Source organism: Argopecten irradians, chromosome 1, assembly GCF_041381155.1.
Source record: "Argopecten irradians isolate NY chromosome 1, Ai_NY, whole genome shotgun sequence".
NCBI lineage: Eukaryota > Metazoa > Mollusca > Bivalvia > Pectinida > Pectinidae > Argopecten > Argopecten irradians.
This window is the reverse complement of record NC_091134.1, coordinates 57,116,349-57,143,858: the sequence shown is the minus strand read 5'-3', so window position 1 is coordinate 57,143,858 and position 27,510 is coordinate 57,116,349. Positions and strand designations below refer to the sequence as shown.

The 27,510-nt window shown below is 34.3% G+C and overlaps 1 protein-coding gene across 21 annotated transcripts in view; it reads left to right on the top strand.

Annotated features, from left to right (window-relative positions):
- The window catches only part of LOC138334835 (mitogen-activated protein kinase kinase kinase 15-like), a 72,758-nt gene that overhangs the window by 19,119 nt on the left and 26,129 nt on the right, over nt 1-27,510 (top strand). For 2 of the 21 annotated variants that reach the window (XM_069283671.1, XM_069283627.1), the window contains exons 20-33: nt 1,145-1,248; nt 3,444-3,582; nt 3,781-3,842; nt 4,356-4,421; nt 5,288-5,388; nt 6,126-6,194; nt 6,742-6,803; nt 8,090-8,113; nt 12,167-12,236; nt 12,922-12,957; nt 18,314-18,382; nt 19,846-19,929; nt 21,656-21,673; nt 24,779-24,847. In XM_069283671.1, coding sequence (XP_069139772.1) covers nt 1,145-1,248; nt 3,444-3,582; nt 3,781-3,842; nt 4,356-4,421; nt 5,288-5,388; nt 6,126-6,194; nt 6,742-6,803; nt 8,090-8,113; nt 12,167-12,236; nt 12,922-12,957; nt 18,314-18,382; nt 19,846-19,929; nt 21,656-21,673; nt 24,779-24,847 — 973 coding nt within the window. Of the gene's footprint in view, nt 1-1,144; nt 1,249-3,443; nt 3,583-3,780; nt 3,843-4,355; nt 4,422-5,287; nt 5,389-6,125; nt 6,195-6,741; nt 6,804-8,089; nt 8,114-12,166; nt 12,237-12,921; nt 12,958-18,313; nt 18,383-19,845; nt 19,930-21,655; nt 21,674-24,778; nt 24,848-27,256; nt 27,332-27,510 lie in introns of all 21 variants that reach the window. The other 19 variants (XM_069283706.1, XM_069283644.1, XM_069283736.1 and 16 more) reach the window with 16 other exon arrangements.

Below are 27,510 nucleotides of genomic sequence, written 5' to 3'. Positions count from 1 at the left end.
ATCCCATGTACTAGTTACAAGGTTCGCACAGGTCCTGGAAAACTCCTGGAATTTGCTATGACTCCTTGAAACTCCATGAAAATCAACAAAATCTAATAATGTCCTTGAAAAGTCCTAGATTTTTGTTATACATCCTTGAATTTACACAAATACTCCTTGAATTTAAAATTAAGACTGTGTTTCATATATATAAAAAAAAATAGCCTACAATTGTGTTTTTATATCAATATTTTTTTAAGATATATTACGAAGATCTACATGAATCAAGGCTATATAACAATTGTGGTGTGATACCTATAGATCATTATCTCCCCTGTTACAAAATCGGCCCTAGGTTTACAGTACTGTTAGGGTCACTTAATGCTTATGTCTTATATATATGTGGGATCAACTCTCATGGGAGGAAATGAGAGGGAAGATTTTATTTGATACATTCAAGGACCTTTCTAAATTGGGTGAAACATGGATGAATCGGCTATAAGATACCTGGACAAGGGTCTAAACATAATTAAAGAAAATTGACGTGATATTATATACATCTGTATGACAGGATCAATGTGAAGGCATTATAAACTAGATGTGATGGCCCAGACAAATCTTCTTAGAATGAAATATCAAAAATACCACATTGTCAAGCATCTGTACGTTCTGAACGTGATATAAGCCTACTGACACCCCACCAACACAGTTGCCAATGGTCTCAAACAATAAACAGCCAATTTAAAATGTGAAATGCAAACATAAATATACAGCTTGAACCTTTTGATTTTTACTAAGACAGCTATAAAATTAGTCCTGAAAAAATGAAAATCTCCTTGAATTTTGCATGGCCAAGTCTGTATGGACAATGAGTTACTTACAATTTTTAATTCAAAAAGTATCCTTAAAACTTGTGTCTACCCTTTTTCTGTAAGTTTGTGCTTTTGCTAGAGACAGGGTAAAATAAGGTCACTTCTACTTCGTACTGTAAACAGATCTTCAAGTTTCTCTCATCACAAAGTTGAATTTCATGATATTTTGATAGAAATTAGTATTGATTAAGAAAATTTAGTATACACATATTTTAAAATTAAGAAAAGTAGTAATCTTAGTTACAATATTAAGGTACAATGTCAATATTTTCTGTAAATTTTTGGTTTTGTAGGAAGTTTATCTCAGCTGCTTCATTCTAAATGGGGACCGCTGAAGGACAATGAGACAACTATAGCTTTCTACACAAAACAGATCTTAGATGGGCTCAAATATCTGGTAAGTTGCTGAAGGACAATGAGACGACTATAGCTTTCTACACAAAACAGATCTTAGATGGGCTCAAATATCTGGTAAGTTGCTGAAGGACAATGAGACGACTATAGCTTTCTACACAAAACAGATCTTAGATGGGCTCAAATATCTGGTAAGTCGCTGAAGGACAATGAGACGACTATAGCTTTCTACACAAAACAGATCTTAGATGGGCTCAAATATCTGGTAAGTTGCTGAAGGACAATGAGACGACTATAGCTTTCTACACAAAACAGATCTTAGATGGGCTCAAATATCTGGTAAGTCGCTGAAGGACAATGAGACGACTATAGCTTTCTACACAAAACAGATCTTAGATGGGCTCAAATATCTGGTAAGTTGCTGAAGGACAAAGAGACGGCTATAGCTTTTTACACAAAACAGATCTTAGATGGACTCAAATATCTGGTAAGTCGCTGAAGGACAATGAGACGACTATAGCTTTCTACACAAAACAGATCTTAGATGGGCTCAAATATCTGGTAAGTTGCTGAAGGACAATGAGACGACTATAGCTTTCTACACAAAACAGATCTTAGATGGGCTCAAATATCTGGTAAGTCGCTGAAGGACAATGAGACGACTATAGCTTTCTACACAAAACAGATCTTAGATGGGCTCAAATATCTGGTAAGTCGCTGAAGGACAAAGAGACGACTATAGCTTTTTACACAAAACAGATCTTAGATGGACTCAAATATCTGGTAAGTCGCTGAAGGACAATGAGACGACTATAGCTTTCTACACAAAACAGATCTTAGATGGGCTCAAATATCTGGTAAGTCGCTGAAGGACAATGAGACGACTATAGCTTTCTACACAAAACAGATCTTAGATGGGCTCAAATATCTGGTAAGTTGCTGAAGGACAATGAGACGACTATAGCTTTCTACACAAAACAGATCTTAGATGGGCTCAAATATCTGGTAAGTCGCTGAAGGACAAAGAGACCACTATAGCTTTTTACACAAAACAGATCTTAGATGGACTCAAATATCTGGTAAGTTGCTGAAGGACAATGAGACGACTATAGCTTTCTACACAAAACAGATCTTAGATGGGCTCAAATATCTGGTAAGTCGCTGAAAGACAATGAGAAGACTATAGCTTTCTACACAAAACAGATCTTAGATGGGCTCAAATATCTGGTAAGTTGCTGAAGGACAATGAGATGACTATAGCTTTCTACACAAAACAGATCTTAGATGAGCTCAAATATCTGGTAAGTCGCTGAAAGGCAATGAGACGACTATAGCTTTCTACACAAAACAGATCTTAGATGGGCTCAAATATCTGGTAAGTCGCTGAAAGACAATGAGAAGACTATAGCTTTCTACACAAAACAGATCTTAGATGGGCTCAAATATCTGGTAAGTCGCTGAAGGACAATGAGATGACTATAGCTTTCTACACAAAACAGATCTTAGATGGGCTCAAATATCTGGTAAGTCGCTGAAAGACAATGAGAAGACTATAGCTTTCTACACAAAACAGATCTTAGATGGGCTCAAATATCTGGTAAGTTGCTGAAGGACAATGAGATGACTATAGCTTTCTACACAAAACAGATCTTAGATGGGCTCAAATATCTGGTAAGTCGCTGAAAGGCAATGTGACGACTATAGCTTTCTACACAAAACAGATCTTAGATGGGCTCAAATATCTGGTAAGTCGCAGCATACAGAAATTAGATACACCTGTGTAGGCTGAAATATCAGGTAGGTCTCGAGCATACAGAAGCTTAAAACATCTAGCCTGTAGGCTGAAATATCAGCTAAGTCTTGATGTACAGAAACATCTTGCATGTAGGCTGAAATATCTGATATGTTACAGTGTACAGAAAGTTCATATGCCTATAGGTCAAATATATAATAGGTCACAGTGTATGGAAACTCTAGACCTTGATAAATTTCAAATATCCGTTATCAAATTCAAAGTATATAACATAAATTGTATTTAGCAGACTCAGATATTTAATGTCTACAGAAAATTATTGATAATCTCTTACATATTTAACTGCTTTTGTAAGCAAGCTGATTTTCACAGGTCTAATTGTACTTATTTTACTATTGATTTTCACAGGTCTAATTGTACTTATTTTACTATTTATTTTCACAGGTCTAATTGTACTTATTTTACTATTTATTTTGTTTATGCAGCATGATGGTATGATCGTACATCGAGATATAAAGGGAGATAATGTCCTAGTCAATACGTACAGTGGTATCCTCAAAATCTCGGACTTCGGAACATCTAAAAGGCTGTCTGGAATAAATCCTTGTGCAGATACATTTGCTGGTAAGTATCAATCTCACTTCGATTTAAGGTAAATTTCCATGTTCATACACTAACTCAGGAATATTGAAATGCTTATACTGTATATGTAATAAATGTGCATTAAGACATTTCTGGTCATAATGACATAATTTTCTGATTCTTTCGTAGGATGATACTAATCTGCTTACTTTTGGTGATGTGTATTATTTTCCCTAACAGGTACCATACAGTACATGGCTCCTGAGGTGATCGACAAGGGAGCGAGGGGATATGGTCCAGCAGTAAGCTTCTATTGTTGCAAAGATCATATTACATTAATGTTTATTATAATGATAATATCATTCATCTACAAAATTAAATGATGTGGTTTCAATATTTCAAATGCATTAAAAAGTTTCCAGCTTTAGAAATAAGAAAAAAAAGTTTTCTTATTTCACCATAGTTGATATCCAGCTTTATTTTCTACCATTGAATATGAAGGTATTATGTATGATGTAGTGTTAGCTTAATGTGAATTTTAAAGCAGTTTGATTTATCACAAATTTGAAATTCTCAAATTACAAGAACTGTTGACGGGGGGTGTTATGAAGTTCAGTGTAAAAAAGAACTCTTATCTGGGATTGATCCTTGTCTGAGCTGTAATGTTTGGGATACCAAGCCTTTATTTCTATAATATATATCATGACTTGGCTTAGTTATCTAGATGAGTGATACAGGCCCTTTAGTCCTTTTCTTAGACTATTTGTATAATTATATTTACCATTTTGATATCTGATGTTGTTTTATCGTTGTAGGCTGATATTTGGTCCCTTGGTTGCACTGTTGTAGAAATGGCCACAGGAAAGATGCCGTTCATCGAGGTATGTTCAACATTCCTTATGAAACATATTGTTTTATATTCCTTATGAAACATATAACAAGAAATATTGACAAGTTCCACGGCATTTTTAAGGATTTTGATTGATACCTTTGAAATTCCAAATCATTGATCAATAAGATTTAAGCAGGTATAACATGTATGCTGTACCCATACTCGTGCCAAAATCATGTACGTTAATCAAATGCAATACATAATCACTGAGGAGTTAATGAAATTATATTTAGACAAAAACATGCGCCTAATAACATAAACAAACTACTGCAAGAGCGATTTGAGCAGTTCTAGACAAAAATGTCTTTACTACACTGACAAGGGTCAGGGTTCGGCATACAAGTTGTCCGACCACAATGTGTAATGGCGGACAGCAAGCGAGTTTGAACATTTGACGTACATTTCACTACAGTGGGCTTTTCTGGCATGTCACAACTAATCTAATTTCCATTAGAACTGGTTTGTTTCCGATATATATGCAAATTTTAATGTACTCTTAGACCGAATTGTCCCTTTAATGTATTTGACAATCTAAATAAGGGAACATTTATTTAATGCTGTGTTCATGCCCCTGTGTTACCCATGACATTCCCTTATTTGTATGCGAGATGATTACCTTTTGATATTTGGAGGATTGGTTGGGGGTATTTAGCTTATTCCAACTGCCATGATACAAATTCAGAAATATATTGCAGAAAAGTATTTTGATGCAACATTAATGAAGTGCATTGTTACCTATGTCAACTGTTACTTTCCTGTCGTGTGTCCTCCCATTGATATTATATGAAGGCAGAGGTTTTTATGTCCTACAGATATTTCTATTTGCTAAATGATGTGAAAATAATTTCTTTACAGCTTGGTAGCCCTGAGGCAGCCATGTTTAAAGTTGGATTTTATAAAAGTCATCCTGAAATTCCAGAGAGTATGTCTCAGAATGCCAAGGCTTTTCTTCTACGGTAAGTACTCAGAATGCCAAGACATTTCTTCTGCAATAAGTATTTAGAATGCCAAGGCTTTTCTTCTACGGTAAGTATTTAGAATGCCAAGGTATTTCTTCTGCAATAAGTATTTAGAATACTAAGACATTTCTTCTACGATAAGTACTCAGAATGCCAAGGCAATTTTTTTACGGTAAGTGCTCAGAATACCAAGGCATTTTTTCTAGGATAAGTACTCAGAATACCAAAGCAACTTTTCTTTGGGAAGTATTCAAGAATGCCAAGGCATTTTTTCTAGGATAAGTACTCAAAATGCCAAGACATTTCTTCTACGGTAAATACTCAGAATGCCAAGGCATTTCTTCTAAGATAAGTACTTAGAGAATGCCAAGGCATTTCTTCTAAGATAAGTACTCAGAATGTCAAGGCATTACTTCTACAGTAAGTACTCAGACACTGGACATGGAAACATATACAGATCACATGTCATGGCCCTAGTAATAAATGTCAAAGTTACAACCATTGATTCCTCCAGTAGAACTTTTAAGGATCATAACTTTTTAGATTAAATGCATCATGCAAATATTTTACTTTTAAATTCTATTTGAGGTCACAGGCTTTGATAAGGCTTTCTTCATTTTAACATTTTACCTAATAATGCATAAATTAATTGAGTAATGACCATATATAGAAATAAAGAGTCAAATTGTGTGAAAATATATTGATTATGCCTATTATATGATCACTATTACCAGGTGCTTCGATCCATCCCCTGATCAGCGTGCTACAGCTGAGGAGTTACTCAAACACCCATTTATCATCGAGTAAGTAGAAGCGCCACAGCTTTTAAATTTACATTTATCAATAAGTATTTAGACAATCATATTATAATCATTTTTTTTTGTTTCATTTGGAATTTATTGTAAAATACAAAGTACCAAAAATTTAACCAAATCATATTTGTCTGCTTTTAAGCATAGAGAAACATATTTTACCTGCGTAATTTAGTATTATGTTGTTCTTCTAGTTTTTATGGTTGTTTATATATACTGTAGCAGTGAAACTATACCTGATCTACCTGTAAACAATGTACAGTGCTCTATAAGTAGGACATTTTAGTCTGGATTTAAAGAACTAGAATCATCAAAGTGTGATAGATTATGTTCAATATATATACAAAGATGATTACAACAGTCTCTCACCTCACACCAATAAAATTAGGACAGTTTTAAAAAGCATATGAAATTTCTAGATTACATTGTCGTAAGACATCAGACATTATATATTATATATATATGTGACTCTTTCACAATACTATTTATCCATGTGAAAATTTTGACAATTTCATCCTCTGGTGTTTTCGTTCTCCAGAACACTTGCAAAGAAAAAGAAGAAGAAAGTAAATGATGTGGAATACTTAAGGAGCACATCAAGTAAGTATATCAGTTTGTCTTCTATCAATATATGTGCAGTGATCTGTCCTTGTATGTGATGTATTGTGTAATGTCCCTACAAGGACCCCCTATCTTATGTCAGCTTTCATTACAACTAGGTCCTGTTTTCAAGTCACCTTTATAATAACAGTTATGATTAGTTACCATAACACAGTTTGTACTACGAAATCTGAAACTATCTTAGCAATGTTTTCAATCAATTCAATAAAATATTTCAAGGTTTAAAAACTACTTTCTCTTACCCATTTAAATCTATTCTGGGATTGGCAGAAACAGTGGAGGAAACAAACAAAAAACCTGTAGAATATACTATAAACAAATTTACTTTCATGTGCGATTACGGTTCGTGTAGAAATAGTGAATATAGGTGTTTTAAATACAGGTAAAGAACAACCAAAGTAGTTTTGGTTGTAAACTTAAGTCATTGTAAAAAGGCTGGTACTGGTAAGTGTAATAACACAAAACTAAGTCATTTGGGAAATAAGTTTACAGTAAACAGTCATTGACAATACATTACAGTCATTTTACCGCAGTAATATACACTTCCAGAAAATACACCACCCAATGGATTATATTGATAAATACGTTTGATAATTACATTAATTACCTACATTTGGCTTAGTGTCGCCACAGAGCCTGGAGAATACAGTATATAGACTTATCGGATAAAGATGTAATAGTAAGATCCCAAAGGTTTCTGGCGCCTATCTCGTCTGGCAACGGTGCACTGTCCCTGCCAAAACACCACATAAACTCAGAAACAGCTCTTTACATGTACACCATACCTAGCATGCTCCTTACTTACTGGCATATATAAACACCTTTTGACAAACACCTTATGAACAGGATATTTACATCAATATAGAAAACATACAAACACTATACATATATATTAACATTGATAGTTTATAATGAATTAATATAAAATGCAATACCAAATTTCTTTCGAAAAGGGTCTCTAAACACGTATTGTCTTTTTGAGTTTTAAGATGTGAATCCTGTGTAGTGTCTGTTTGTGTGTTGTTATCCATAAGCTAGGGTGTACCATCTTGTTGAAATAGTTCAGCATTTACCATTTTGGTGTAAGGAAAACACTTACCCTAATAAATAAAGTAAGATTAAGTGAAATTTATCCTATTGTTAGATGGCACACTTTACCTTAAACATTCTGCTATCTTTCATTATTTTTGAAGTTCTAAATCCTAAATTTTTTTGCATCCTTTTTTGTGTTAAAAATCAGATGTGAACTGATTTTGTGTTGCTAGGGAAACGCAAGAAGAGATATAGTAGTGAGTAATGCATGTGCATCGGGCAGAACAAGGACAGGTTACACGTGTCATTTTTGTTGCACATAAAGTACAATTATAGAGCTTCATCATCTCTCGAGTCATACAGGCAAAGTCTGTTAACGGTGTCATACAGGCAAAGTCTGTTAACGGTGTCATACGGGCAAAGTCTGTTAACGGTGTCATACAGGCAAAGTCTGTTAACGGTGTCATACAGGCAAAGTCTGTTAACGGTGTCATACAGGCAAAGTCTGTTAACGGTGATAAGGGAATAAACAATAGTAGACACCGGAGTCTATGACATTTGACCTCTGGTGCAATCAGTGACCTTGACAATTTTCAATGCAATGTAAATTCTGATTGGGCCATGTAGATTGATTCTCTTTGAAATGCTGAGCTTGCTATGATACATTCTATAGTTACGAGAGTAGATTTACATGATGCGTGCACGGTGGGAGACAAGTATTGCGTGCAAAATTGAATGTGCTTTAAACATGTTATATTGGTAGTACTGAAGCTTATTGTCTCTATTATTTACTGTATATAACCCAATAAGTTATCCAGGGGACAGAACTGTGCGGGGTTCTTATTAACACGAGCAACGATGTCAAGTCTCAAATTTGATTGAAACAATATTCAAGATTGTTATGTGTAATGATGTACTCTGATAATGCATTATAAGTAAAGAAGTAATTATATCAGTTCTTTATTTTAAGATTTACTAATGAGGTTGTGATAAAGAGGGTGGAAGGGTTACTCTAAAGTATGACTGCTTATTGGGTTGAATACGGTATCAATGCTTAAACCTCACAGCTCACTGCCTTCTGTCATCAGCTTCAACTGTCACACATAATGGATATGTTTAAATTGGATAGAATAAGAATTATTTTAAACTTAGATATTTTCATGGAAATGTATTTCATGATTTTCATCAAAGCATTAAAATTAGATTTAAGGTAGCATGAAGTTAAGTATGAGTACTGTAAAGACAAAAGCTGAATTTGAATGATGTGATGATAAAAGCTGAAAATAGAATTTATTAGTTTAATCTTATCTTCAAGTTTTGTAAGATGCTTTTGTCTTCTTATCATGCTGTGTAGATTATTTTCTTCTTGAGTAATATATATACTTTGTTACTTATCTAAGCTATAGTGCTACATACAACTTGGAGCCAATCTTATACTTTGTCTTATTCCTATCCAGTATTTGTATATTACAGAGTTACCTGCCCTTGTGGATAGGCATTGATTGTAACATCATGTTTTTATGAGTGTAACTTCACATTTTTTAGAGAAAACAACATCATATTTGCTCACAAAACAATGATGTCACAATCAATACCTACCAAAAAGGAAATAAACTCTGTGATATACAAATACAGAATACTGCTTGATATGAAATGTTCATTGTATGATATCATCATGTGCTATAGTATAAGTAGAAATATTTCTGCACAGAAATTAATTCAAAAGTTCAAAGCCAACGTAATGTACACATGAACATTTCATTATAGTGCTAAAATTTTCTCTCATGTTGATAAATATTTATGCCGACTATGCTCTGGAAAACAGGACTCAATTTGGAAGTAGCCGAAAGGAGGGGATCTGTTCCTCCTAGTCAAGTTGTTCTTTGCATCAGTCAGAACAGATAGACAATGATTGGAGATAAAAAATACCCTGTTCTGATATTTTTGACGATATAAAGAATTCTGCTAATCAATGCTAATTGTACTAGGTTTTTTTTTCTGACGGTACTGAAGAAATCTCTCTGAAATGTCATATGTAGGTTTCCTTAGTATATAATAATGCATATTTTAGTTGGGGAGCAATCTGACAACAACATGGATGACAGATGGCCCCCTTTGATTTTAACAGCTGAAGTTTGTTATATAGATGTTTTATATTGTTTACATGTGTTCTTCAAATGTATGAAAAAGAGGGTAAGAATGTAATTGCAAAAACCAGAGAATCACTTTTAGGTAAACTGCAGATTTTACTTTCTTTGCAGATTTGGCAGTTAAGTACTTAGACTATGCAAAATATAGCTTGATTTATGGAAGGCGATTGTCAAGGTCATGGCTAGAGTCAAGGTCAAGGAGATTTGAATTAATCAACACGACAAAAATATGTCTTAGATCATGGACATAAGAGAGATATTTTGAGCTGTAACTTTAAATTTGTAATCTATTAAAAGTTAACACATTAAGCCAATGACGAAGAGATTTTTTAGATAAATAGTAGAAATTATTTAGAAAATATAGCCTATTCAATCTAGTTGTGCCTTTTAAATATACATTAATAAATGTATATAAAATATTATAGCTTGTTGTTTGCTTTGTATTCTGCTACCAAACTATTTTATAGAACTATTCTGCAGAGCTGCATGTAGTTGCATACAGATAGTATATGTTTGTCTTGGTATAATGATTGGTATAGGGAATAATAACAAAAAAATGGGATTAACACCAATGTTCACCAAACTAAGGCATTCTGTTAAAGAATATATGTATAAATTATCAAAATGATCCAGAATATCAATTTTAACAACATATTTTTATTAATCAATATATAGAAGTACTTTCCTTGATATACAGATCTTAGCTTTGTGTTGAATTATAGTACTAGATTTAATTAAACTCAAAGTCTATAAACGGTAACTTGTCGTGGAATTTTAATTTTTGCATTTCAAAAGTTAACATACCATTTTGCTTACAATCTCATATGAATAAACTCTCAATACTCAAATGTATGTCTTGGATACAGTGTTCATGATAAATAAATCAAATGTACATGTATCAAATACATGTATCATAATTGTTCCCTCTTTTTTGACCATTCTTCTGACTTTATTATTGAATTATTTCCTGTGATAAATAACTCTGAATTTGTCTCTTTATTTGACCTATATCTGTTTTTGTAGTGGTGAAGCATGTCTTTCAATATTACATACAACCTATTAAGTTTTTGAGGATGTGATAATAGTACCTAATTTTTGTGTCTTGGATATAATCTGCTTTATAGGATAATGTTGCTTTGTAAAGAGTAAATCATATAGGATTTCTGTCTTTTACAATAATTTAATGTAGATTTATTAATAGTCTTTTTTTTGTGCATTTTCCCAACTGCCTGATATTTCTTGAAATAAAACAAAATTGCAAGGTCATTGAACAGATGTCAAGGTCATTTTGGCAAATGTCAAGGTCACTTACACAGCAGTGCCTACTAGTGCTAACAGTGGTGACATGAATGTTTTAATAACTCAATAGGAAAAATAAAGCTCTGTGTATGTTAAGCTTTTCTTTCAGTACTGGAGTATTGAACCATGAAAGATCCCGCCTATCTTGTATAGAAATATGTACCACCAAATAAAAGGAAACATTCCTACAAATACTTGGCAACAATATTTAATCTCAAAAAATAAGAAAAAGTTTAGCGGGATAGTACTGTCATTGAAATAGGGTTTGAAAGTTATAAGATCTGTTTATAATATCTAGCAGTGGAGAGAAAATTGGCTGTGTTTATAACATGTTATATGTATAGCCAATTATCTTTGTGGGTTAAGAAATTTTGCAGTTTCTATTTCAATGATAAACAACAAATGTTAGCGAATTTAACATTTTGTGATGGTTTTAGTTATTATATATAATAGTATAAAATAGTATTAAGTACCCAAATGTATGACCTTACTGATACTTATTTACGACCTTGTCTACTGTAGACCACTTTGTTTTGGTGAGATACAAATTTTCATGTAATTTCATGATTAAATTCAAATGCATATTCATGTTTCTTGATAACTGTATTCATGAACGTATTAAATGAGTGAGTGTTTGTCCTTTACAGCCCTTGATCGCAAATACCCAAATTTGCGAATATGTTTAAAATAACGTGTACACAAAATATTGTATATATACCCGAAAATAACGTGGTTTACAAAATATCCTGCGAAATTGCAAAAAAAAAAAAAAAAAAAAAAAAATATCAACTGGCAAAGATGACAAGCTGTATACATTTACAGCATTGACAATTTCTAATGGAATTCTTGTATGTGTTTTAGTGCCTGCTGGACATGAAACTAGAAGTAACAGCAAAAGCCCAATGAAGCTACATCTTCCAAAGAAAAAGAGGTTTGTTACTTTGAATATGACTACCATGACTTAAGTATACCTTTACTGGGATTTTGACAAACATAATATGATTGAGAATTAAAGATTTTGACTAGGAGAATGGGATTTTGACTGATGGATTGTGAATGGGATTTTGACTTGAGGAAAATATTTTGTCAGAAGAAAATGATTTTGAAATGGAAAACACAGTTTTGAATTCTGGGAATAGGATTTTGACTGAGAAAAGTAGATTTTAACAAAGCAGATTTTGCAGAATAAATGGCTGAAAGGAGTGGGACTTTGATACAATGACTTTGATTTTGACCCAGGAAATGAAATTTTGTCAGAAGGAAGTTGGAATTTTGACCATGAGACATGTATGATAATCAATAAAAGCCAACAGGTCTAGAGCATGCAATCCATTAATTTTCAAGTGTCTGTTATTTTATAATGAGGGTGTATTATGATGAGTCATGCATTAATGAAATATGAATTGTATTTTTGCCCAGAAAGTCTGAAAAACTTTGTTCATATCTTGTAATGATGGCTTTGTGCAACTGATATGCAATATTTTGTGATTTTGGATAAGGTCTTAGACTAGACGGTGTTTGCTGTGGGCATGTTGAGATATCAAGACTTAGCATTATGACTTTTTGTGTCTGAAGTAGCATTTGCGTTGACATTCTACCATTTATGAACTTATCAGATTAAGTATTGAGATTCTTGGATCTGTAGCTAGGATGTAAGTATATGGTTGTCATGGAAACGCTTTGTTTTGTAGGTATGCAGCATCGGTTGTTAAGCCCTGTTCCATAGTTTTAAAAAAGATGTTCTTTTAGCAGTTTTCTGCTTGAGTTATGAAAAAGCATGGTGTGAATTCCTGATACACCGACCTTTACTTGATTCTAATCTAAGGAGTTTTATTTGCATGACATTACCGATAAATGTTTTGGTCATCATAATTGATTGTTTGCTGTTTGCCTTTCAACCTTCAAACAAAATACAAAGTTCCCTAAACTAATATAGTTCAAACTTTGATAAAATTTTGCACACCACTTCCATGAGCAAAAGGTCAAATAAAAATTAGAAGTGATGTACTTGTTTAAAGAAGCTTGCTGATTGGCTGTTCCTGAAAGGGTCAAATTGAACTGCATTTCAAGATCGTCTAAGCTCCAATAGAATACTGTCATAAATGGAATCGTCTATAGGACTTAATATGTATAAATTCTGACCCTTGGATCTCGTGTTTCCCCTGAAAATGGATTCATTTATGTAACATATTTCTATGCATGATTTGTTAACAGAGAATAAGGTTGCACACATTAATAAGCTGAATTGTGTTAGAACTCAGGTGATGGTAAAAACCCTCGTTTTCCTTTAGGTAAGAACCCTAAATTTGAGGCTTAGGTTTTCCCACAGAGGTAGGAGAATCTTGTTTGGAAAAATACATCAATATTGAGGATGAGTTTATCTTCGAATGATCATTTAGATGTTCCATTCTTACCTGGAGGATCTAGGTCTTACCTGGAGGATCTAGGTCCTGCAGGAGGAGCTAGGTCTTATCTAGAGCATCAAAGTCCTATCTTGAGGATTAATGTCTTATCTAGAGGAGCTAAGTCTTATCTGCATTATCTAGGTCTTACATGGAGGATGTAGGTCTTATTTGGAGGAGCAAGGTCTTACTACAGGGTCAACCTGGAGGAGTTAGTACTTTGGAGGAGCTAGTTTTTATGTGGAGGAATTATGGCTTACTTGGAGGAGTTTCTAGGTCTTACCTGGAGGAGTTAGGTCTTACCTGGAGAGTTAGGTCTTATCTTATCTGTGGAGCTTAGTCTTATCTTGGTATGAGCTTAGTCTTATCTGGTGGAGCTTAGTCTTATCTGGAGGGGCTTAGGTCTTATCTGGTGGAGTTAGTTATCTGGTGGAGCTTAGTCTTATCTGGTGGAGCTTAGTATTATCTTGTGGAGCTTAGTATTATCTTGGAGGAGCTTAGTCTTATCTGGTGGAGCTTAGTCTTATTTGGTGGAGCTTAGTCTTATCTGGAGGAGCTAGGTCTTATCTGGAGGAGCTAGGTCTTATCTGGTGGAGCTTAGTCTTATCTGGTGGAGCTTAGTCTTATCTTGTGGAGCTTAGTCTTATCTGGTGGAGCTTAGTCTTATCTGGTGGAGCTTAGTCTTATCTGGTGGAGCTTAGTCTTATCTGGAGGAGCTTAGTCTTAATCTGGTGGAGCTTAGTCTTATCTGGAGACTCTTAGTCTTATCTGGTGGAGCTTGAGCTTAGTCTTATCTGGTGGAGCTTAGTCTTATCTGGTGGAGCTAGTCTTATTTGAGGCTTAGTCTTATCTTTGGTGGAGCTTAGTCTTAGTGGAGCTTGTCTTATTGGTGGTGGAGCTTAGTCTTATCTGGTGGAGCTTAGTCTTATCTGGTGGTAGCTTAGTTAGTCTTAATCTTAGCTTAGTCTTATCTGGGAGTGGAGTGGCTTAGTCTTATCTGGTGGAGCTTAGTCTTATCTGGTGGAGCTTAGTCTTATCTGGGGAGCTTAGTCTTATCTGGGAAAGCTAGGGGCTTAGTCTTATCTGGAAGCTAGTCTTATTTGGAGGTGCTAGCTAGTCTTATCTTGTGGAGCTTAGTCTTATCTTGGTGGAGCTTAGTCTTATCTGGTGGTGGCTAGTCTTATTGTTTATATGGTGGAGCTTAGTCTTATCTGGTTGAACTTAGTCTTATCTGGTTGAGCTTAGTCTTATCTGGTGAGTCTTCTGGAGCTTAGTCTTATCTGGAGGAGCTTAGTCTTAACTGGTGAGCTTAGTCTTATCTGGTGGAGCTTAGTCTTATCTGAAGGAGCTTAGAACTTATCTGGTGTGAGCTTAGTCTTATCTGGTGGAGCTTAGTCTTATCTGGTGGAGCTTAGTCTTATCTGAAGGAGCTTAGTCTTATCTGGTGGAGCTTAGTCTTATCTGGTGGAGCTTAGTCTTACTGGTGGAGCTTATTGGTGAGCTAGTCTTATTTGGAGGAGCTTAGTCTTATCTTGTGGAGCTTAGTCTTATCTGGTGGAGCTTAGTCTTAATTGGTGGAGCTTAGTCTTATCTGGTGGAGCTTAGTCTTATCTGGTTGAGCTTAGTCTTATCTGGTTGAGCTTAGTCTTATCTGGTGGAGCTTAGTCTTATCTGGTGGAGCTTAGTCTTATCTGGTGGAGCTTAGTCTTATCTGGTGGAGCTTAGTCTTATCTGGTGGAGCTTAGTCTTATCTGGTGGAGCTAGGTCTTATCTGGTGGAGCTTAGTCTTATCTGGTGGAGCTTAGTCTTATCTGGTGGAGCTTAGTCTTATCTGGTGGAGCTTAGTCTTATCTGGTGGAGCTTAGTCTTATCTGGTGGAGCTTAGTCTTATCTGTGGAGTTTAGTCTTATCTGGTGGAGCTTAGTCTTATCTGGTGGAGCTTAGTCTTATCTGAAGGAGTTAGAACTTATCTGGTGAAGCTTAGTCTTATCTGGTGGAGCTTAGCTTTGAGTCTTATCTGGTGGAGCTTAGTCTTATCTGGTGGAGCTTAGTCTTATCTGGTGAGAGTTTAGTTTTATCTGGTGGAGCTTAGTCTTATCTGGTGGAGCTTAGTCTTATCTGGTGGAGCTTAGTCTTATCTGGTGGAGCTTAGTCTTATCTGGTGGAGCTTAGTCTTATCTGGTGGAGCTTAGTCTTATCTGGTGGAGCTTAGTCTTATCTGGTGGAGCTTAGTCTTATCTGAAGGAGTTTAGAACTTATCTGGTGGAGCTTAGTCTTATCTGGTGGAGCTTAGTCTTATCTGAGGGAGCTTAGTCTTATCTGATTAGTCTTATCTGGTGGAGCTTAGTCTTATCTGGTGGAGCTTAGTCTTATCTGAAGGAGCTTAGTCTTATCTGGTGGAGCTTAGTCTTATCTGGTGGAGCTTAGTCTTATTTGGTGGAGCTTAGTCTTATCTGGTTGAGCTTAGTCTTATCTGGTTGAGCTTAGTCTTATCTGGTGGAGCTTAGTCTTATCTGGAGGAGCTTAGTCTTATCTGGAGGAGTTAGGTCTTATCTGGTGGAGCTTAGTCTTATCTGGTCTTATCTGGTTGAGCTTAGTCTTATCTGGTGGAGCTTAGTTCTTATCTGGTGGAGCTTAGTCTTATCTTGTGGAGCTTAGTCTTATCTGGTTGAGCTTAGTCTTATCTGGTGGAGCTTAGTCTTATCTGAAGGAGTTAGAACTTATCTGGTGTAGCTTAGTCTTATCTGGTGGAGCTTAGTCTTATCTGGTGGAGCTTAGTCTTATCTGGAGGAGCTTAGTCTTATCTGGTGGAGCTTAGTCTTATCTGGGAGGAGTCTAATCTATCTGGGGATATATTTATCTGGTGGAGCTTAGTCTTATCTGAAGGAGTTAGAACTTATCTGGTGAAGCTTAGTCTTATCTGGTGGAGCTTAGTTTTATCTGGTGGAGCTTAGTCTTATCTGGTGGAGCTTAGTCTTATCTGAAGGAGTTAGAACTTATCTGAAGGAGCTTAGTCTTATCTGGTGGAGCTTAGTCTTATCTGGTGGAGCTTAGTCTTATCTGGAGGGGCTTAGTCTTATCTGGTGGAGCTTAGTCTTATCTGGTCTTATCTGGAGGGGCTTAGTCTTATCTGGTGGAGCTTAGTCTTATCTGGTGGAGCTTAGTCTTATCTGGTTGAGCTTAGTCTTATCTGGTGGAGCTTAGTCTTATCTGGAGGAGCTTAGTCTTATCTGGAGGAGTTAGGTCTTATCTGGTTGAGCTTAGTCTTATCTGGTGGAGCTTAGTCTTATCTTGTGGAGCTTAGTCTTATCTGGTGGACCTTAGTCTTATCTGGAGGGGCTTAGTCTTATCTGGTTGAGCTTAGTCTTATCTGGTGGGGCTTAGTCTTATCTGGAGGGGCTAGGTCTTACTTGGAGGAGTTCAGTCTTGATGATGATTTCATCCAGTGTTGAAGATGGTGGCCCTTGGCTGTGATTCATATTGTTTTATTTTCCCTTTATTATGCCCCAGCTATGAATTGAATTGGGGGTGGGGGTTATATATCTTGATGTCCATTCTGATTGGAAGCGCTATTTTTTAATGTTTGTGCATGTTTTTCTTCACTTTATTACAGAAGGATTGTATTGATCAGCTTTTGTTTTAAGGGAATGCTTCCTGATTTCCTTCATCAACAAATACTGATTATCTTACAGATTTTCCCTAACAATGTGTTTAATTTTTGTTTAAAAAAAAAAAAAGAGAGAAAAAAACCCATCAGAAGTTTGAAAGATTTTGTGTTAAAGATTCAGTTAAAAGGGAAAACATTGTTTTGAAAGTTTACAAGGTATAATTATCCTAGATAAAGGAAATTGCATGTAATGATTTAAATCAAGCAGATAAAGTTTTGTCAAGGAAAGCAAAGGTAAAGCAAGATTGAAGAAATTATAGTTTAAAGTTATATATAAGTGCTTTAATGCTTAACTATATATGTTCTCCTGATGAGCGACACCCATTATTAGAGCAACATATCTCTTGAATGTTTCTTTATCAATGTTTTATTTACCTGGCTCTGATTTCTCGAAACAAAAGTGCAGACTTAAGTCAAAACGGAAGTTTTTCTCTTTATATAAGTTATGTTAAAATCTGTGACTTAAGTTCGTTTTTGACTTTAGTTTTTTTCGAGAAGTCTCAGCCTGGTATGTTCATGCAAGTTTTTGTCAGGTTTAGTTTTGTCCAAATTTTAATTTTTCATCATTCTTTTTATGAGGATGATAAATCCATAAAACCATATTTTAGTTGTAAGTTTTTAAGAGTTTCCTTGATCTCCCACTGATGATGGATTACCTTGAGATGTTTTATATATTATAGATGCAAATTATCCTCCTATACAAACATCATGAAGTGAAATCCAATAAAAAAATAAACATGTACTGCAGGATAAAGTGACATGACTGGATCTTATGATGAGTCACATAGTAATGGTTAACTTTGACACTGGATTGTACATTAATTACATGATTATGTACTTCTTCACGTGATTTTCTAACTAGTTCTTGTTCTTATAAATAAAATAGAAATATTAAACTTGTAAATAACAGTATGAAAGTGAAAGTTGTTTGATTTTCAGTACTAAGCCAATGGACGCTGCTCCTGAGAGTCCTAAAATATGTTCTCCAACCAAGAGAGAGGATAGATTGTATGTAAAGAGTGTTGTGTGTTAGTGTTAGAAATGGTCTGCATGATCGTCTAAACCCAGCATGGATGGCTGTTGTAACACAGATGTAGACTTTGTTGTGTCCATTTTGTTGAAGTAATGTCTCAGTTTTGTTAAATTACTGTTTAATATTGTTGGGGTGTGAGAGTTTAGATGAGAACATCTCTGAGACACATGAAATAGTCTTTTTGGGCAGTTTTTGTTTCAATCATTAAAAGTTCACCTTTCAAAATTTTAGTTTCTATATTTCAAAACGGTCAAATCGTAAAGCTGATACAGATTTTGATGTTTCTGTGAATTTAACACAACATGACCAAGAAAAATATGGTTAAACCAAAGCTTTATATCAGAGTAAATGTGTGTGAAAATGTATCCAATATGTTACACATTTTGTTGTCAATGATTGTCACTCCTGAATTCTAAGCTTTTTGGTTTTTTTTTTTACTTTTTATATCCAATTATTTTTTTGTCTTTTTCCATCTTAGTGTAAAAGCATATTTTTCCCTTGATTTGACTGAGATTTTTGTGTGTGTTTGTTTGATATACGAAATGGAAAAAAGACTAAAGCCAGCACTGACATTGTTGACTTTATGACATCAAAGTTGGACCTGTTTTATTTTGTTTTCCCTTGTAATGCTTTATTGTCTGACCTTTTTACCTGCTGTATCTATATCCTACACAAATCATTAAATTTTTTGTCCCCTTGTCAACTTTGTGTCAGCTTTTATTTTTGGAAGTTTTTCTTTAATAACTTACTATATATTTTATGCGTATCTGATTAAGGGGAGATAACCATCAGTACATATATATGGTATCAAATTGCCACATGGTATTAATGTTTTATACGATTACGACACAAAATCTTTGTTTTGCAAATAAGGATATCTAGTGTGCAAAAATTTCTAAGACCGAGAGAGAAGACAATATCAAATTTATTGTTGTACCTGATTTCAAGAAACAGCGATGACCTTGATACGGTGAGAAATGTGTGATCAGAAAAAGGAATTATATCAGGGATTGTGATCAGAAAAGGGAATTATATCAGAGATTTTTTACAGAAAAAGGAATTATATCGGGGATTGTGATCAGAAAAGGGAATTATATCGAGGATTGTGATCAGAAAAGGGAATTATATCGGGATTGTGATCAGAAAAGGGAATTATATCAGAGATTGTGATAAGAAAAGGGAATTATATCAGAGATTTTTTACAGAAAAAGGAATTATATCGGGGATTGTGATCAGAAAAGGGAATTATATCGGGGATTGTGATCAGAAAAGGGAATTATATAGGGATTGTGATCAGAAAAGGGAATTATATCAGAGATTTTTATCAGAAAAGGGAATTACATCGGGGATTGTGATCAGAAAAGGGACTTATATTGGGGATTGTGGTCAGAAAAGGGAATTATATCGGGGATTTCTAATGCAATCTTACTTCTTACAGAGATCGTGGTCGGTCGCCGATGTCCAGTACAGGTAGTACTGACATGGAACTGGACGAAGAATTGACGATGGTAGACGAAGAGAGGTAAGAAACTTAATGATTGGCCAAATGGGAATCCTTTTCATTATATTTTATAAAAACTGCATCTTATTTTCCTTATATTTAAGAATTGGATATGTTTGTTAATTTTAAAGCATTTTAACATTATGATGTACTAAAATTTTGTTTTGTGTTATATGACTGTATTTTACCTTGCTGTAGTGTCATTTTCATTATCACAGTAGTTTTACGACATCTACCGTATTTTAGTGCTATTTTTGCCTCAGTTTTGTGTTTGTAACATGGAGCTATTTTTGCCACCATTTTGTTTTATTTATATCGATATTTTACAGTATCATTAAAAAAAAAATGAAATATTTTTATTAAAATACAATTTTGATTATTTTGGTTGTGTAACAAAACTGTTGAAATGTTTGCAATATGGTAACCTTATTCCAATAATTGAGAAATAAATCATGATTTTTTATATTTTTTTTTTTTTTACATACCGGTAATGTTATATCTAAAATGTCCTAAACAATATTTGATATATTATTTAAAATTACTAAAGTATTATTTGAAATCTGAGATGATCTATATCTTCGATCACAGTTTTATCTAGATACATAAAAATGAAAAAAAATTACACTGCCAAAAACAAAAACAAAAGCAAAAAATGAAGAAGAAAAAGAACAAAAAGGGAAAATCTAATTGCATATGATTTTAACGCTTTTAGATTTAAGTTTTAACAATTTGTCTTAGAAGTAGAAATAAAGTTCATGTTATATTAACTTGCTAAAATTAACTTGAAAGTTTGCTTTTAAAATGACTAAACTAATTCAGTCTCCAAAATGTAGATATGTATTTTAAATGTCACTCTATGAAAATTAAACAGCTGTTTGTGCAGACTTTTTAATGAAGCAATGATATTCTGAAGTTTAGTGATAAGATTAAATGGAACATTAAGAGGAGTTTGTTGAGTTTGTGTTTTGCTTTGCTTTTCCATGTTTCATTAGTTTGATATATAATTACCCACAACCTCGATCTGTTTACCTGCTGATGGTCGTATCCATCCTACTAGTGACAATATCAGGTCGTCCTTTACATCAAAGTTTTTTGGTAAAATTTTATTTAAGTCAGTTGCAAAAGTCTTAAATTAATGTGGCAAGTTTACATCCATTTCAGGCGTCTATATAGGTATGTGTAGTAATAGAATTTATAGAGCTATAAATGCAGTGGTAACTGTGGCAAATCACTGCTGTACCTTGTAGGCATCTTCATAAACAGTGGCAGTAACAGCATTCATAGAGCTATAAAATTAATGCAGGGGTACTATTGACATTTCTTCTGTCAGTGGTTTAACAAACAACTTATCACCAAATTATGATAGGAGACAACAAAACCTGTTTTTAATTAGAAGATTGCTACTTTTGAAAAAAAAAAAATAGCACTTTTAGAAATTTGGAAATAGAAATCTTTCACTCATTTTTATGCTGCCATCATGGAAACTGGTTGGTGGTGGGGAGATCATAATGTTATCCATGTTTATTCAGTTCTGTCTTGTCTGTCCTGTACCACAATATACTCCTGGCTAATACGTCTTGTCACGTTATGTATAAATGTATGGCAGTAGCCGCTGGGATGACTCTAGACATTTCTAGTTCAGAGCTAACTAGCATCTATTCAGCACAGGGTAATATGTTGTCCCATTTCATTTCTGAAGTATTTCAGTTCACTTAAGTTCATCAATCTGTAAATTTGTCAAAATCAGATCCCGTTATACTGTTGGGTAAGTGTCATGTTATGTTACATGTATGTACTGTAGTTATCGCCTCCTGACTTGCGTATCATTTGCTATAATGTGATGTCAAGAATGAAAAGTAAAGCACACAGAAATTTAAAAAAAAAAGTCAATTTGAATACTATCTATTGAATGAAAAAAAAAAAAAAAAAAAAAAAAAAAAAATATCTGAACCGCATGATAATGTGTTATGACAAGATATTTCAATTACTGCATTAATATGTTAGAATTATCAAAATATATACTAATTCCAAAATTTGAATGAAACTAATTTTGTTCACTGATTGAGTTAAACTAATTCAATTTAACTTCTAAACTAATAAAGCATGTTTGACATAACTTCTTGTGCATTAAGTGAATGCTCAGTAGTTGTAACATTTGGTGACAGAAGAGTGATGGCATAATGTAGCTACATTTTTGAGCATTGGACAGTTTTTTTACCATATTAAGATTGCATTACTATAATTGGGCATTTATAGGTGTTTATGATTGCTGAAGTACTACTATTAAAAATATTTTTGGTAATCTATAGAGGTGTTACTGACTGTATTTGAGAGTTGAATGGATGACCTTGGGCAATTGCATATTCCTTTGACCTTATCCGAAATGATTTCAACTTTAAAGGAGGAATCAGATCATGCATGGCATTTGTGACTCTGCTACCTGTATAATCATTGTACAGGACTGAAACGATGCTACCTGTATAATCATTGTACAGGACTGAAACGATGCTACCTGTATAATCATTGTACAGGACTGAAACGATGCTACCTGTATAATCATTGTACAGGACTGAAACGATGCTACCTGTATAATCATTGTACAGGACTGAAACGATGCTACCTGTATAATCATTGTACAGGACTGAAACGATGCTACCTGTATAATCATTGAACGTATAATCATTGTACAGGACTGAAACGATGCTACCTGTATAATCATTGTACAGGACTGAAACGATGCTACCTGTATAATCATTGTACAGGACTGAAACGATGCTACCTGTATAATCATTGTACAGGACTGAAACGATGCTACCTGTATAATCATTGTACAGGACTGAAACGATGCTACCTGTATAATCATTGTACAGGACTGAAACGATGCTACCTGTATAATCATTGTACAGGACTGAAACGATGCTACCTGTATAAATCATTGTACAGGACTGAAACGATGCTACCTGTATAATTCATTGTACAGGACTGAAACGATGCTACCTGTATAATCATTATACAGGACTGAAACGATGCTACCTGTATAATCATTGTACAGGACTGAAACGATGCTACCTGTATAATCATTGTACAGGACTGAAACGATGCTACCTGTATAATCATTGTACAGGACTGAAACGATGCTACCTGTATAATCATTGTACAGGACTGAAACGATGCTACCTGTATAATCATTATTACAGGACTGAAACGATGCTACCTGTATAATCATTGTACAGGACTGAAACGATGCTACCTGTATAATCATTGTACAGGACTGAAACGATGCTACCTGTATAATCATTGTACAGGACTAAACGAAATCGATAGTGAATACAGTTGCTTTAGTTAGGTATATTATATAGAACGTAAAATGATAATTCACTGTAGACCTTAAAGTACACAATATATAAGGAATTACCTCTAATGTCTTAAATTTAAAGAAAAAAATAAATTGTATTGGGTTGGTGTGATTAAATGAAAATGGTATTTTCTTACCTGTTTTCCAAGTGTTATTGCTTTTGCATGGAAGGTTAATGATAAATTGTATTTTCCTATACCATTGCAAGGCATTTTACCTAAAACAAATTATATCTTTCATGAATGATGAATCTGATATGTGGACAAGTTATATGACATTGTTCATCTTGATTGTATGTTTGTGCACGGTGTGGTTGAGTCCCGCTAGTCAACCTGAATCATGTCTTAGCTATCGCTAGCTTGCTGTTTTTCTGTGCATGTGGGTCATTCAACTACTATTTTCATTCCATGAAGATTTCTTCTGTAATGGAGAGGGTCTTGAAACTGTGTACTTGCCCTGACCTTTGACTTTTTGTTTTATTAAAAACATTTTTGTATAATGTGATATGCTTCTATAGCTTAGTGCAGAAAAATAAAATGTATATTTAAATGATTAGACAAAGCCAGGTTTTATTGTATTACAAAATAATGCAATTTTGTCAACTAAGCCACTTATAACGCAATGTAGTTTCACACTTACAACACAACACAATTAAGTTATACTAGTTGGAGGAGAGAGAAACATCTGTTTGCTTCCTTTCCCTGTTTCACTTCAGTTTAAGTCATGCAGCTTTAGTCTATGTGGATTTATCCCCCTTTGTTTGTAAGTCCCCTGAGTGATTTTTTAATGTCTTAGCTAAGTTTGTGTACTTACATAGATTTATACCCCTTGAGTGGTGTTTAACAGCTTTAGTTAATCTATGTTCAAAGATATAGACTTATCTCTTTTTTATGTCACCTAAGTAATGTTTGAAGGTTTCAGCTACGTCTGTGTCCACCTATGTAGATTTATTTCCCTTGTATGTCCCGAGTGGTGCTTGAAGGTTTCAGCTAAGTTTGTGTCCACCCATGTAGATTTATTTCCCTTGTACATCCTGAGTGCTGCTTGAAGGCTTCAGCTAAGTCTGTTGCCACCTATGTAGAGTTATTTCCCTTGTACGTCCCGAGTGGTGCTTGAAGGTTTCAGCTTAGTCTGTGGCCACCTATGTAGTGGTGCTTGAAGGTTTCAGCTTAGTCTGTGGCCACCTATGTAGAGTTATTTCCCTTGTACGTCCCGAGTGGTGCTTGAAGGCTTCAGCTTTGTCTGTGGCCACCTATGTAGAGTTATTTCCCTTGTACGTCCCGAGTGGTGCTTGAAGGTTTCAGCTTAGTCTGTGTCCACCCATGTAGAGTTATTTCCCTTGTACGTCCTGAGTGCTGCTTGAAGGCTTCAGCTAAGTCTATATCAACATATGTGCTATCGCTCACTTACCAATCCCGATGTGCACCATCAATGGCTCTTAGTAGCTCAACTTCTGTGACAGGAACCTTGTGTTGTTGTTGACATTTTGTGTATGTGTTGTAACTTTGCTTGCAGTTTTGAGCCCAAATATCTACGATCTCGTAGTCTTCACTCTGGCCTCCTAAATGTAGACTCGCCAGAAAGGTAGGTTGGTCTCCACTGTAGTGATGGAGTCAGTAGAATTTTTCTGTTTGAATGTATAGATATAGGTAATGGTTTATATGTATAGCTCAGAGAACTGTATCCTAGTACTACTAACCTCTGCAATCATCGGTGAAGGTTCATGAATATTCATATCTATTGTTTATACTCTGATATATTTCTGCAAAGAAGCCCACAAAAACCAAGATGATAAATAGTCTGTAGCAAGAGCTAGGAATCTCAACTGCTTTTTCAAAGTAGATGCAGAGGAGAAACAGACAACAGAAGTTGATATTAGCAAACAATTTAACAGGACATGGGTTTAATATAGATGAGAGTATAACTAAGAAAATAACTAGATTTAGAATAGTATGGCAATAATGAATATTCACACTTTACCGTTGAATTATTTAAACTAACTTCTTTATGAAAAATTACAACTGAATCCTGGAGATTCACACTAATTTGCATGTAAAAATGTAAAATAAACAACATTATCAAACTAATATACTTCTTAATCAATGATACAGTAAAACATGTTTATAACGAAGATGCAACAATAAATTCATGGTCATAATGAAGTATTGGTCATTTCCTGTCAATGTTTCTATAAGATGTCTATAGTATGTGTATAACAAACTATACTTATAATGAAGTAATTGGTAAGTCTCCGTTCGTTTTAACTGTGTTTTACTGTATATCAGATATACCATCCCAGTAACATCTTAACAAAGGATGATGAAAATTTAACTAATTTGCATATTAATTAATTTACCAGCAAGTAATCTGAAACTTAATTTAAGCACTTACTACTATTACTGATATGCAATTCTGAACTGCATGAGGAATGATCTTCCGTTATCTCCTGATATTGTCTACAAACTGATTCCAGCCATTTTATAACCCCATCTAACTCTTGCTCATTCCTATAACTCTTTCATTGTATCTCACAGACATCGGTGAAAGATATGATATTTAAATAAAGAAAATGTAACATTTGTTTTGCATCCTTCCATTACCAACACTCCTTCCAGTGAGGATTAACATACGTGTTACTGTCTAGAATGTCCTCAAATTCTGGAAGTACTGAATAAGTCACAATCAGGTTATCCGAAACATCATGAAAAATATTTGACACTGACCAATTACCAGTGAACTATTAAAAGGATTTAAGAATTCTTCAAAAAAAAAATTTCAGGTTATCAAGGCATTAGTATAAGAAGGTTCCAAAAAGTTGCTCACAGGTATATTACAAGGTTCACTTCTTCATCTAAAATTAAAACTACAAAATTTTTGTGATTCAAGAAGAACACAATAAATATAAAACATTTTTAGTCTTTTACAAAATTATACACTGACATGTGATTCATTTTTCCCCAAAGATATTTTGTAATCAGATTGGCTCTATGTTAGTAATAGTAATGAAAGTTTTAGAAAATAAAGAATGGATCAATTGTCATTTAAAGTTCAAATTTAGGTAGTGTATTCTTTGACTATTCACCTTAGACATAAAAGAAAGGATTTTAAGAGGACAAAACATAAGTATATTTAAATTACTATCCTTTTGACCCTTTAATTAATATATAAAGATATAAAAAAAATGAGGTTGTCAGTGTAAGATAAAAAGAGTCTCCCATGTAATTTCCAAGCGAGAGCTTTGAATGTCTTGTCACCCCATCAAGAGCTTCACTATCCAAATAATGTTGATGATACCAAATGACAATCAAATTGCTGCTTGAGGGTTCAAAATATGGGACTAAATAGGGGGAGGGGCAAGTACTGTGTTAGTTGTTGGTTTTTTTTCCTTTAGCAATTTTTGCTGTTAAAATCTAAAATAACTGTTCAGCGTAATTTCTTTGGTTAGACATAATATTTATTTATTAGATGAGAAATTATATTTCAATGAGTAGCTCCATTCCTTTGGTAAAAGTGGAAATCTGGTACAGGTTAGTTTGAATTCCACATTTTTTATCCATACTTCATCTGTAAGGAATACAAGCATCATAGCATACTTTGAAAAAAATGGATTGCAATGATATACCATTATATTCGTAGTTGTATAAGGAATTGCTATTTGGAATTTTCCTGTATTTATTTACCAAATTTTACTTAATCATTATTGATAATAATAATTTGTACTGAAGCTTCAAAAGACCAAACCATAACACAGTCACAGCGCTACTTAGAAAAGTGTCATGTTTTGTATTTGATTTGGTCGAATTTCTGTTAAACACTAACGCTGCTTTATGTGAAAACTTATGTTAAAATCTTGTGAGTTGGTTCAATCTGTCAATCACGAACACATTAGAATACATGTTCTCTAGCAGTACAGCACTATTGTTCACATGCTTGCTAGTAGGAGTTATCTGTACAGCTAGATTATCTAGAGGTATTGGGTCATATTGTTTGTAGGACTAATCGTGATGGCTTTCGGAAGCGTGCTGATTCCGATGGCAAATTCCAACGTAGCCAGTTCTTACAGAAACGGTGAGTATGGCGGGAATCCATAAATAATGAAAGGCCGACCGAAGGACAATCCGTTCATTCAGTTCCTCCTGGCTTTGTATATTGCTCTGTAGCTTTATGCATCCACTGTTGCTCATTGTACGTGTATTCCTCACAACCTAATGTGACCACTTTATAAGGTAACAATCAGCTTACTTCAA